This window comes from Eleutherodactylus coqui, chromosome 8, assembly GCF_035609145.1.
Source record: "Eleutherodactylus coqui strain aEleCoq1 chromosome 8, aEleCoq1.hap1, whole genome shotgun sequence".
NCBI lineage: Eukaryota > Metazoa > Chordata > Amphibia > Anura > Eleutherodactylidae > Eleutherodactylus > Eleutherodactylus coqui.
This window is the reverse complement of record NC_089844.1, coordinates 107,411,315-107,425,000: the sequence shown is the minus strand read 5'-3', so window position 1 is coordinate 107,425,000 and position 13,686 is coordinate 107,411,315. Positions and strand designations below refer to the sequence as shown.

Sequence of the window (13,686 nt, the reverse complement as noted above, 5' to 3'; positions counted from 1 at the left end):
CTTTCACGGCTACTACACCTACAGCTCCTATCCTGTGCTAGTAAGACATTACAATATAGGTGTTTCCTGTCTGTGATGATAATGAGATGACTTCTGGAATGTTTTCTCCACTGAACAGGAAGTATCAGGCTGCTTTCACATCGGTGGTGGTTCTCTATTCCTGCTCTGTCCCCTGGCCGAACAGATCTGTCTTATGATGGAACCGAACAGCACAGAACGGACCTCATTGACTAAAATGACTCAGCTGCCTGGCATTTTATCTGAAGAAAAAACGCTACTATTTTCCAGTATTTTGTGCCGGATCTGCGACGGAATCTCCAAACGGAGCTTCCAGCGCAGATGTGAAACCGGTCTCAGTCTATTATTAGCCTTCGAGGTCAGTGTGAAAACTACAGTATTTAAGTTTTTTTTATAGGTTGCAAGATTCATGATCGAAGATTCAATTTAAAAAAAAATCACCCAAAATTCTAAGAAAATATGTTTAACTTGATTCATACTATAGGTGACACATAGACTTCAAATAGGTGTAATTTTACTCCTAGAACTAGTGTCTATCAAAATGTAAAAGCAAGTGCAATAAGATGGGATCAGTGATTACGAGTGATGGGGTAAATGCATTATATATGAAGTTATTATCCACAATGTATTAACCCATTGCAATCCCATTTTGGATTCAGGGCTTCCTAGGGGCTTTCTCATTCTCCCATTATACAATGGTGGCATCTGCTGGCGGTATGGGACATGCTAGAGAGGCCCTCGACAACAGAGCGGCCAGTAATATACAGTAAGAATACCCTGCTGGACGTCTTCGGACCTTGGAGCTGTACAGCCTTCAATCAGAATGTCTTCAGATGTCAGACAGTGGATTGGAAAGGGTTAACATTCTTAGAAATATATGTACGCGGATTTTAAATATACACTTTTCTTAATATTTTTATATTTGGATACTTTGTGATTAGCTTGCATTTTCTCTTCCTTTTATGTCTGTCTTATAGCATACCGTATATGAATTGCTGACATTCATTTTTTGGTTCAGCCACTGTTTCTTTTGCGTGTCTGTGTTGTTTTGTCCTATGGTATACTAATTCTGTGTCCTGTGCAGATTTTTGCTTTGGTGTTGATATATGAATGTCTGGTTAAATCAGGAATGGATTGATTGGTATGCTGCAAATGGCAGGAATTAAATGCTTAGCGCAGAAGACAAGATCAGCTTTTAATTGGCATATTATATAAACTGAATAACCAAACACATAAAAACACCACTTTAATAATATTGCTGGCAATAACCGCAAAATCTAAAATTATGGGTCTCATTAATCAAAACTGTCCAACAGAAGGGTAAGTCATGGGGCCTGTAGCAACTAATCAGAATGCTGCTTTCATTTCTTAACCCCCTGACAGTCACATTAAAATTGGAAAAGCTCTTCCAAGATGTCAGATTTTTATTGAAGTTTCAAGTAAGTATAGTTAACATATAACTCAATCACAGATTTCAATCTCATAAGATTTAACAAATTTAAACCCCTTTGGTCATAAAACCTTTCTATCTGTTTTTCAATGCAGCTGATTTGATTATTCAAACTCTACGCTATTGTTTGAAAAACAATGGAAGATCGGTCCTGCCCTATCCTTCTTGCACCTAGTTTTTCTACATGTGAGAAAGATAGTCCTATCTTTTCTTGCACGTAGTATTAACCCTTTCCAATTCAATTTGTATCCTGGTTTTCCTACAGGGCTTACTCTTTTTCTGCTGTTATACAACGGCGCTATCTGCTGGCTAAAGCCAGTACTGCATGAGGTGACATGTTGGATAGGCTCCGACAGCAGAGAGGCTGGCAATATACAGTAAGAGAATCCCAACGGATGTCTTCCAACATCGGAGCTGTACAGCCTTAAATCACAATGTCTTCGGAGGTCAGACAGTGGATTGGAAAGGGTTAACGTGCGAGAATCCTGATAGTGAAAACAAAACCATTGAAACCAATGGGTTTTTTTAATCCCGTTTTGTATCTGTGATTTTCACAGTTGCAAAACTGGACAAAATCACAACCAACTTTTAAGACCTGAAGCTTTTATAACAGCTAGAAGGGGCTACTTTCAAGGGTCAAAAATCCAGATTTAATTTTAAATCTAAACAAAGTTAATCCATTTTTTTATTCATCTTAAAGGGGTTGTCTCGCAGCAAGCATCAAAATTTAACATTACCCCATTCCCCCTGTCACCCCCCTGGCATAAAATAGCAAATTAAAGCGGTTTTTAAACCGCTTGCTGCTCACCGATCTGACGAAATAAGGAGTTTAAAAAATCTTCTCCCTAAGATGGCCGCCGGTCCTTTCCCAGGGATGCACTGCGGTTTTCTCCCATGGTGCACCGCGGGTCTTCTCCCATGGTGCACCATGGGCTCTGTGCGTTCCATTGCCGAATTCCAGCCTCCTGATTGGCTGGAATTGGCACACATGACGGGGCGGAGCTACGATGACGACGCGGTGACCAGCTCTCCGGCACGAGCGGCCCCATTCACCAGGCAGAAGACCGCACAGCGCAAGCGCGTCTAAAAAAGCAAGAAGCCAGCGAAATTAGACGGAGCCATGGAGACGTGGACGCTAGCAACGGAGCAGGTAAGTGAATAACTTCTGTATGGCTCATATTTAATGCACGATGTATGTTACAAAGTGCATTAATATGGCCATACAGAAGTGTATAACCCCACATGCTGCCGCGAGACAACCCCTTTAACATATTTATTTCTTCTATGCTTTCCTTTCAAAGTACAGTTGAGACATTAAACTCTGTAGATGTCAATATAAACTGCAAAAATTGAGGTGTTCTAAAACTTTTGACCAATATTGTATTTATAATAATACATACACAATCGGTCAAAACTTTTAGAACACCTTAATACTGTGCCCCATTGTCAGTGCGCCTTGTGGTCTGTGGTATAGTGGACTAGCGGATACGTGGTGGTGCTGCAGGAATGATGGTTTTCTTGCTGCCAGTTTGCAGGAGGAATTGCCAGCATCAGTGCTGCCCTAGAAAGAGTTTAAAACTGACATAGCTCTGTGCATTGGCACTAAAGCACTCTGCCATCTACTGGTAGGATGGGCAGAGTTGAGTCTATTTATGGGCACTGTTTGGTATAACCTATTGTTTAGCAAACTGGTAATTAGCCCTGAGCTTATCTACTGAGGGAAGTGGCAATGGTCTGGAAGTTGGCACAGGCAACACTGAGCCTGAGTTGAAACTGTACAGTGGATTCCTAGAAGTTGAGATGGAGACCCATATATTCAGCAGTGCCATGCAAAAAGGCCGGAGTGTCATCAGAGAGAGAAACTACGAACTGGCTGAGCAGAGTGTCTTGCAGGCTGTGTGGGACTTCAGCCCTGAGAGAGATATATCTAGAGCAATATGGGCTAAGTGAGACTGTAGCTTCATGAGGAGTCAAAGGTGGGTCAATGTGGGCTGTGTGAGGCTGAGTAAGTGAGTGAGTGGTCAGCAGATTGTAGCCTGGGAGTGGGCAGCTGTTCTATTCTTAGGACTAAGAGAGAAGAATGTTAACCCAACCCGAAGTGTTCTTGGAAGAAAGCCAAGTGTCTACTGTGTTGCTATCATTGCAAGTGAAAAGTGAGTCCATTAACCCCTTAAGGACATGGCCTATTTTGGGTTTAAGGACGCAACGATTTTTGTAGATTTTCATCTCCATTTTTCAAAAGCCATAACTTTTTTATTTTTTTGTCGACGCGGCCGTATAAGGGCTTGTTTTTTGGGTGGTGAAATGAAGTTTTTATTGGTGCCATTTTGGGTACATAGACTATATTGTAAAACTTTTAATAATTTTTTTATGATAGCAGGGAGAGAAAACGCATCAATTCTGCATAGGCTTTTTTTTTTTTACAGCGTTAATCATGCAGCATAAATGATGCACTACATTTTTTCTGCAGGTCGGTACGATTACAATGATACCAAAATTCTTTTTTTTTAGGTTTTTCCACGTTTCCGCAATAAAAACCCTTTTTTTGGAAAGAATTTTTTTTCTAAATCGCTGCATTCAAAGTCCTATAACTTTTTTATTTTTCCATGGACAGAGCTCTATGAGAGTTTATTTTTGCATGACGAGCTGTAGTTTTTATTGGTACCATTTTGGGGTACATACGGATTTTTTGATCACTTTTATTGTGTTTTTTTGGAGACAAAATGAAAGAAAATTTTTTTTAGAGTTTTTTTAATGCTTTTTGCTGTGCAGAATGAATAGTGTGTTCAGTTTATTGTACGCATTGTTACAGATACGACGATACCAAATATGTGGGATTTTAATTTTTAAAAAATATTTTTTAATGCTAATCTAGGAAAAAGCACAAGAAAAGGGTTTTTTTTTACATTTTTCTTTTTTTAACATTATTTCTATATTTTTTTAGACTATTTATGTCCCTGTAGGGGACTTGTACAATCACACCAATGATCGCTATGATAAGGCATTACAGGACTTCTGTCCTGCAATGCCTTATCGCTTGTATTAGTGATCACAGGCACTGGCAATGCCAGGCGCCTATATATGGCATCCTGCTGCTGCGGCAACCTGTCGGGCTCTCCGCGATTATATTGCGAGAGTCTGATGATGTCACAAAGAGAGTGCGCTCCCTCTGTGAGCCCTTTACATGCCGCGATTTACATAGATTGCGACAGGGAAGGGGTTAATAGTGGGGGTCGCTGCTCCGATGCACCCCCGCTGTTGCAGCGGGAGGCCGGCTATTGGTGACAGCCAGCTCTTGTTGCCAGATAGCACGGGATTTCTTCTGATCTTGTGCTATCCCTGGGATGTAAGTTGCATTAAGTACCCCTCCTGCCAGGACGCATAGCTACGTTCTGTGGCGGGAAGGGGTTAAGAGGCAATAGCCTTTTGATAGCAAGAACGTGGACTGAGGCTATGTGACCTCTCCGTACTCTAGGGCCATATTTCTGTTGCACAGAGAGTTGTCCGACATGCACGTTTGCATACTTGCAACCAATGGTAGTTGAGAGTAAATTCTATGAAAGTTGGTCTTTTAATTTTTTTATGTGCTAAATTCTGAGTAAATCTAATTAACTTGATAGGAATTCAGGTTAAACCTTTCCAATCAAATTTGTATCCTGGTTTTCCTAGGGGGGCTTACTCTTTTTCTGCCGTTATACAACGGCGCTATCTGCTGGCTAAAGCCAGTACTGCATGAGGTGACACATTGGATAGGCTCCAACAGCAGAGAGGCTGGCAATATATAGTAAGAGAACCCAGACGGACGTCTTCCAACATCGAAGCTGTACAGCCTTAAATCATAATGTCTTCAGAGGTCAGACAGTGGATTGGAGAGGGTTGAAGGCCCATTTAGACACAACGATCATTGCTCAAAATTCCTTAAGTGTCGAAATTGAGAGATAATCATTACGTGTAAACGCGCCCATCGTGCTCTTTTCGTTATTCGTTCATCGTTGTCTTTCAGTCCGCTTAAAATCCATCGCTTGGTAGTTTGCTTGTCGTTTGGTTTAAATGAAAATCATTTAGCCATTTAACGATTTTTACCTCATTTTTTTACCTTCACTGATGAACACGCCATTCAAACAAACTATCGTTCAATTATCGTTTATCGTACATTTTCCGATAATTATCGTTACGTTTAAATGTTCGTCTTTAAAAGCAAAACCATCGCTCACTTTTGATCGCTTGAACGAATTTTGAGCGACGATTGTTGCGTCTAAATGGACCTTAATAAGCAGTCAAGAGAGAAGAGAAAGGGGCTAGAGATAAGCCATCAGATAACACTTCTGATGATATTGAGTGTGTATGCAACAGCTTGCTTGTATTGGAATACTGTAAAGCTGCTGAAGCCAATCTAAGGTAAATTTTTATATAAAAAATTCTAAGTACAAAATACATGCAAATCAATTAAAAAATCTAAAGTTTTCCATTGATTATAGTATAAACATTGATATTTTGGAAACTCGACCAGTAATTCCAGGTTACTGCCATAAAGGTTGTACAATAAGTTCTGGCTGACCAGTTATCGGTTGTTTACTCTTGGATAATAACCGTCTCTATTGTCTTATGTTAAGATTTAAAAGGGAAATTCCAGACCATTCTGATCAGACTTGGAACACCGCTGAGAAAATCTCTCTCATGTATGAGAACGGCTTGTTAGGGATTCCCCATTTAGTTTATCAACAGGCGCTATAAACAGCAGTTTGTATGTATTGCCACTGTACACAGGGAGCGGTGCACTGGCACCGGGCATAGTTTTGGGCAGTATAAGGACTTTGTAAAGCTATTGATTCGTGTTGTGGCAATGGTTACAGTAGCAGTGCCGGGTTACTGGATTGTCATTGGTGTGACATTGCTCCATACAGGAACATGGAAAAAAAAACACTAACCTTTGTTGTGTTGACTAAAGCAAAAGTGAACGAGGTTGTTCAGTCTAAGGACACGCCAATGACAAAATAATGACCGATAATCGTTTGCTTTTCGTTCGTCGTTCCTGTTATGCGGGCATAAAAATTATCCTTGGCTGGTTCATTTATTATTCAGTTTAGGTAGCGCTCATTCAGTCTTTTTTGTTCATTTATAGGGCTCAGTCAGATGAGGGGGGGGGGGGGGGGGTTTGCGCACCTATGTGCGCATAAAAATGCAATCTACGCATGTTAAAAATGCGTGTGACCAAAGCTCAGTTCCCATTGCTTTCAATGGGGCCAGCGCTGCTGCCACCGGCCCCATTGAGAGCAATGGGATGCCGGCAACCCCTGCAGTGATTTTCTGGGCAGAGCTTGAAATATAAGCCCTTCACTAAAAATCATCCCTAGCTGCTGTAAAAAAAAAAAATATATATATAAAATATATATATATATATATATATATATATATATATATATATATACATCTCTCCGCCGCTGTGCAGCTCTGGCGCGTCTTCTCACTGGCTTCACTGGCACTCTGCACATAGGCGCACACAAAAACGTTCATCTGACTTCGCCAGTATAGTGAATGTACAAGAAAACTGATACATTACTCGTTTGAATGAGCCAATGATGTATCTGCTTATCTAAACAGGCTGCCCAAGAAAACAAGCTAAGGGCTTTTTTGTACATGTTTTTTCACAAATAAAGTATACGCGCGCAAAATACAGAGAATAGTGATGCCGCTGGACTCCTCATGAGCGTGTTTTGATCGTGCATTTTGCACATGTTGGAAACAGTAGTACCTGCTCTATCTTTCTGCGTTTTGCAGTGAAAAGGCCCCCATAGAAGTCTATGGGAAGTGCGCAAATACACAAGGCGATGCCTGAAACACTGCAAAACCATGAAAAAAGAACATATCTTGAACTCATTAGGCTAAAAAGCCTTTTAATCCACAGAAGGGATGTATCGCACCTGTGAACTGGCCGTGCATGCCCAAAAAGTACAGTAATATGTGCAGATACGCGTGAAAGTCAAACTCATCCACTTCATTCATGAGCAAATACGTTACACGCGATTTTCCACATACGCTTGTGTGAAGCCGCCGTAGCTCTGACACCGGTCGCTCGTTCCAACAATAAATCGGCTCATCTTAACGGACTCTTAAATACCCTGTTCGCAGGCTGGTTTCACGCATGGCGTATTTCAGAAAAGCTCCACGAATAACAGTGTTTTTAATGGCATTTTTTGCAGCCTGATGTTATTGCTAAACGTCTGTCTTGAATTATGGAAATTAAAATAAAAACTCACGCTGAATTTTAAGAAATTCTGGTGTTTTAAAATATTTATTTTCATGCATTTTAAAATGCCAGAAAAGACCAATGTGGGAAGGAGTCTTTAAGATAACTCCAATCAAAGAGCTTGTCTGGTACACCAATGCAGAAATATACAGGTGCCAACCTGCCACACCAGCGTAATTGATCCCTACTATATATAGGCTACATATGAGAACTAACAGCATTTCATTAACTCGATTTCCACTGTCGGAGCATCTATCTTCTTTCACAACAATGTGATTGTCTATATGTTTAAATTGCTACATTACCTCATTTTAAGTTGCTGGCCATCAACTTAGGATCAGAGCTGATTCCTGAAGCAAGGTTCAGTGGGAACTCTTGAGAAGATTTATGAAACTGTCTACAATAAAAACATTCTTGGTTGCCCCTTAACAACCAATCACAGTTCAGCTTTCATTTTGTATCCTGCTCTGATAAAATGAAAGCTGCAATGTCATTGTATGCTAGGGTGCAACTAAGAGCTCATGCCCACGAGCGATGCGGAATACGCACTGCAGGAGTACTGTGAATCAAAACAAAAAAGTGCCAGCGAGTGACCGCGTTTTTCCGCATGGATTTTCGCGGCTTCGCTTTCATTAATATTAATGGAGCCCTCCTGCAGCGAAACCACAGTAAAATAGAACATGCCGCAATTCTTTCACACTTGCGGAAATCCGTGGTACAAATGTGTGCACTGGCAGGCAGAAAGCTGTTAGCTTCAATAGAACCTTGCCACTGCAGAATTCACGTGCGGATTTCCGCTGTGGGAAATGTGATGCGAATTTGTCCGTGGGCATTCACCCTAAGACAGATTTTCTTCTAGATAGTTTCATAACATAGCATGTAAGGCCGAAAAAAGACATGTCCATCCATTTCAGCCTAATAACCCCCAATGTTGATCTGAAGGAAAGCAATCCCCCCCAATGAGGTAGAAGCCAATTTTACCCATTTAAGGGAAAAAAAATTCCTTTCTAACTCCAATCTGGCAATCAGAATAATCCCGGGATCAACAACACTTTAAAAGTTGTTAATGATTGTAACATATAATATTATATCACTCAAGAAAGACGTCTGGGCCTCTCTTGAACTCTTTTACCGTATTTGCCATCATCACGTCCTTCGGCAGAGAGTTCCATAGTCTCACTGCTCTTACAGTAAAGAACCCATTCTATGTTGGTGTAGAATCCTTCTTTCCTCTAGACATAGAGGGCGCCCCCTTGTTACAGTCACAGTCCTGGGTATAAATAGATGATGGGAGAGATCTCTGTATTGTCCTCTGATACATAGTTATTAGGTCGCCTCTCAGTCGTCTTTTTTTCTAAACTAAATAATCCCAATTTTCATAATTTTCCTGGGTATTGTAGTCCGCCCATTCCGTTTATTACTTTAATTGCCAGCCTTTGTACACACTCAACCTCTGATACGTCCTTTTTGAGTACTGGTGCCCCAACTGTACACAGTATTCCATGTGTAGTGTGACCAGTGACTTGTAAAGAGGAAGAACAATGTTCTTGTCATGTGTCCATAGACCTCTTTTGATGCACCCCATTATCCCATTTGCCTTGGCAGCAGCTGCCTGACACTGGTTGCTCCAGTTAAGCTTACAGATAACTAAAATCCCTAAGTCCTTTTCCATGTCAGTGTTACCCAGTGGTTTCCCATTTAGGGTGTAATGGTGACATGTATTTCCCTGCCCATGTGCAGAACCTTACAGTTATCAGTGTTAAACCTCATTCGACACTTTTTAGCGCCCAATTTATCCAGATCCTCTTGCAAGCACCTTGTGTCCTCTCTTGTGTTAATTTCTTTACATAGTTTTGTGTCATGTGCACATATTGATATTTTGCTGCACAATCCCTCTACCAGGTCATTAATAAATATATGAAAAAGAATAAATCTGCCCCTTTGTGTGTGATACCAAGCTGGGCCGCTGCAGTGAGATTGGAATGGTCTGCTCCCAGCAGAAATCGGCTTGAGTCCGTAGCGCACAGGCCTGCTGCACAGCGGATCGCTGAGGGTTATGGGCGACAGACCCCTGCCGAATCACTACTGATGACCTAACTAGAGGACCGGCCATCAATAGTTTACAGCTGGACAACTCTTTTAATGTTAGATTTATTGGCAATTACAGGACAATTCAAAAGCGCTAAAATAGAACTATACGAATATAATGATATAGAACGCTGGCATTGGCTCGGACCTAGTAAGCCATTTCATATCTTTAGAGTACATCCATACAGGACACACTTGTCTGCATCAGATGAATCAATGGCAAATGCTATTGTATATTACAAAAATTTGCCCCCAGACGGTGTCCATAGCGTTACGATTGATTCTAAGTAATAATAGAGGAACAGCATAACACTGTCACTAAAATAATAATTGTTGTGTATAACCATAGAGGAAGAAACCTTTCCGTACCATACCCAAATTTCAAAGAAGTAACAGAATCCAGAAATGATGGATCTATTTCTCCGAGTACATATACGTAGAGCATTTCAGTAATTATTGTTACTGCAACAACAGGAATTCTTCTGATCTGTCTACTTTTCCAATAGACCATCATTAGCTAAATGCATGCTGTGAGAGTGTTCTCTTGACATATGCTGTACGTTCTGTTAGTATATACCAGGATATACCTTTACATGAAGTATATTGGAATGGAAATACAGAATAAAAATGTATTCCAAGATGAATTTGTTTCAAAGGGAGTGAATGACAGATAGACATACAGTAACACATGTTTGGCAAACTCCGAACAATCCCTAAACCTAGCCCACAGAAATGCGACATAATATGACTGTCTGCCTTCTAACCAGTTACCAAAATAAAACATGGAGGTAAATAATAATGTGAACATATATTAAGTATCAGACATACCTTTTTGTTGAAAAGACATCTAGATGCTCCTTCTGCAACAGGTTGTGACTTGATTCTGGAGAATGGATTATTCAAAACTCCCTATGAAGGGTGTGACTACCTTCATTAGAAATGGAGCATATCATTAAAAAATCCCCATGTTCTGTTATAATTTAATCTGTGGATATAACAAAGTGCAAAATGAAAATGAAAGCAAGCTAAATGTACAAGGAAAACTGGGTGGCGATACCAACAACGTGAGTTTTGGTGTGGCCTATTACCTTTAGTCTGGTTTCACATAAGTGTATTATGAATACATTTCTGCATATCTAAGGCCGGCTGTCCACGGGCGTTGTGAAGTCCCACGGCAGATCTCCACCGCGGGAGCTGCCGCCCGTGAGCAGGAGCCGCCACCGAATCTCCGCCGGTCAGGCATATCTGATAGATAGGCGGGGCCGCAGAGAATTGGGGCAATTCGCAGCATGCTGCAAATTGCCCGCCGCGAGCAGAGAATTGCAATGATTCTCCGCTCATGGACAGGGGCCGGCGTTTTCCATAGCAATGCTATGGAAAGTGTCGGCCGGCGTGGTTCACCGGCGGTCTACCGCCAGTGAATACACGTCCATGTACACAGGGGCCTAATATGGACAAGTGTCCCAGCCTGATTGTGAGCCATCTGACCCAAGCTCAGAGCATCATATGAATCTATCCGCTTTACTACCAAACAGATTTGGCATAGGGATAAATCTGGAGGCATCACCTGGGGTTCTGTAGTTTTCACCCTTTAACGCAACCAAACATAATCTGGTCTTCACTGTAGGCAGCCCCATATCATTACCCCAGAAGCAAATCATTTCCAGTCGCCAATTTTATACGCTGTGTCAAAAGATAGGTCTTACTCTATCTCTTGCCAAGATATGCTGCAGCATATTTTTTTGCTGATACGCAGCAGCCGCCTGTGTGAATTGCAGAAAATATGTGGATGAAGTTCTGGACTAGATCGCAGCAATTCTTCATTCATGTGATTTTACGGCGCATACGGGCGACCATAAAAGCGCATGCGGTCGTGTGAAAGAGGCCTTACTCTGAGATTGCATGGTATAGTCTTGCATTCCGTGACAGCTATGATGTTATGAAGAAAGAAGTAATATATCAATGCTATAACAAACGGTTGATGGAAGAGGAATGATTCCTAGAGGAAGATATAAAGGGGTATCAAACCAGTAGTTGAAGCCCACTGAATTATAATATATATAGTAAAACTAACTGATATACCCGGCTTCACGCGAGTTAATTTGGTACAGTTGTTTACATGTTGTTCGCACTGAAAATTTTATGAAGTCGTTGTTATTTCGGAGTAACCAAGGACTAAAATAAGTATACATATAGAGGAGCGTTAGATTCTCCTCAGACTGCATGTACTGATGTTTGCATGTATTGATGACTGAGTCAGTCAGTCAGTGAGGGCTTTCGCCTCTATATATGCAGATATCACATCGTATGTGCTGGCGATCTTCAGAGTTGTTGCAAGGAAATAGCGGTAATTTATAGTAACTGGTAAGATTAACCATTATAAGTTATGCTTTAGGTAAAACTGCAGCAAATGTCAGAGCTAAAGAGATACCATCAGCTCCAGGAAGTACTTTATTGTGCCAAATTAAACACAAAGGGGAAACTGGTACACCTGATTTGCAGCACTGAAATCCCCGACTTGTTGTGTTTGCTGAAGTTAATCTAGTTTTGTTTGTGAGTTCTGTGATTATATGGTCTTTAACATTTTAATGAGCCATAGAACATGATCCTACACAACCTCATGAGGAATATTCAAAGTAGTGTTTGCTATTCAGAGAGTTCTGTGAAACTCTTGTTTTCTTTACATACTACTATATACAGTGCGCTGTCTGACGGGAATTCACAATTGTTTGTATGTATTTAAAAATGATCATCTAAGGTTAAATTTCATAAATCCTCAAGTTCATAAAGATAAGTGATGAAATCATTAATCATATGAAATCTCACTTCTAGTGGGGTTTCCCAGTGGTATTTCACATTGGAATATATGTGGCCAGTCGCCAGGCTGCTTCCGTTCTAGGCTCAGAATTAACCCAGTATTGGGATGCTGTGACTTCTCAGTACATGAACTGAGGGGGATCTTGTAATTTGACATAATTTAGGACTATGCATACACCCTGGAATATATGCTTAACTCAAAGTGGCTCACTTTCACCCAAAAGGAGCAGACTTCTTCAAGTCAGCGTGAAAAAGGCAGTAGAATAGGGTTAAACTCTGTCACAGAGTCTCTCCTGCAGGATTAGGGCTCCTTCAGATTAGCGTATTCCAAAATACACATGCACCTGCACAATGTTTGTGCGCAGAGAACAAGTGTACTTTGCACGTGTGCCTGTGCAAATAGTATGCATATTCGTGCAGGCACTGCTGGTTCACATAGGCAGGTGTTCATAGTTATACGCAGCATTTTGTGCATACCCGTGCGTACATATGTGCACATTTGCACACCTTCCATAGACCTTTGTGGGCCTATTTGGTGTGCAAAGGCAACCAAAATAGAGCAGGTCCTATTTCTTTGTACCAGTGAGAACTGCGCATGCAAAAAAAAGAAATCAAAATAAACCCATTGAAATCATTGGGTTCCATTCTACGCGTTTTGCAAGCGGGATCTTTCAGCATTGATAAATAAATACATTTGTCTGAAGAAGCCCTGAGGGTGCTTTAAGACTGTTTGAGTTATCATTCACATGAGTGAACAATGTCAGAGTTCGCTCGTGCAGCCTGTTTATACGGGCAGGTAAATTGTTTGTTCGCTAAATCGTTCAGTCGTTCTCATTCACTGTACCAGAGAATGAGAACGACTGAACGATTGGTATTTAAACTGAACGATTAGCAAACACGCCAACAATGATTTTCATACTTGCATGAAATGAACGATAAACAATTCAAATAATCCAGTGATTTTTTTTTAACAATAGATGCTCTGTGTAAACGTACTTTTAGACATTACACACTGATCTGACTGGCTGGCACAGCTCATGTGGACAGCACTGATCGATGAAAGTAG

General features: G+C 40.9%; 1 protein-coding gene across 1 annotated transcript in view; it reads right to left on the bottom strand.

Annotated features, from left to right (window-relative positions):
* Window positions 1–10,668, bottom strand: part of CIITA (class II major histocompatibility complex transactivator) — a 123,194-nt gene extending 112,526 nt beyond the window's left edge. Inside the window, exon 1 of the mRNA XM_066576176.1 lies at window positions 10,632–10,668. Within this exon, the coding sequence (XP_066432273.1) occupies window positions 10,632–10,650 (19 nt within the window). The 5' untranslated portion in view covers window positions 10,651–10,668. The remainder of the gene's footprint in view (window positions 1–10,631) is intronic.
* Window positions 10,669–13,686: the final 3,018 nt, after the last annotated feature.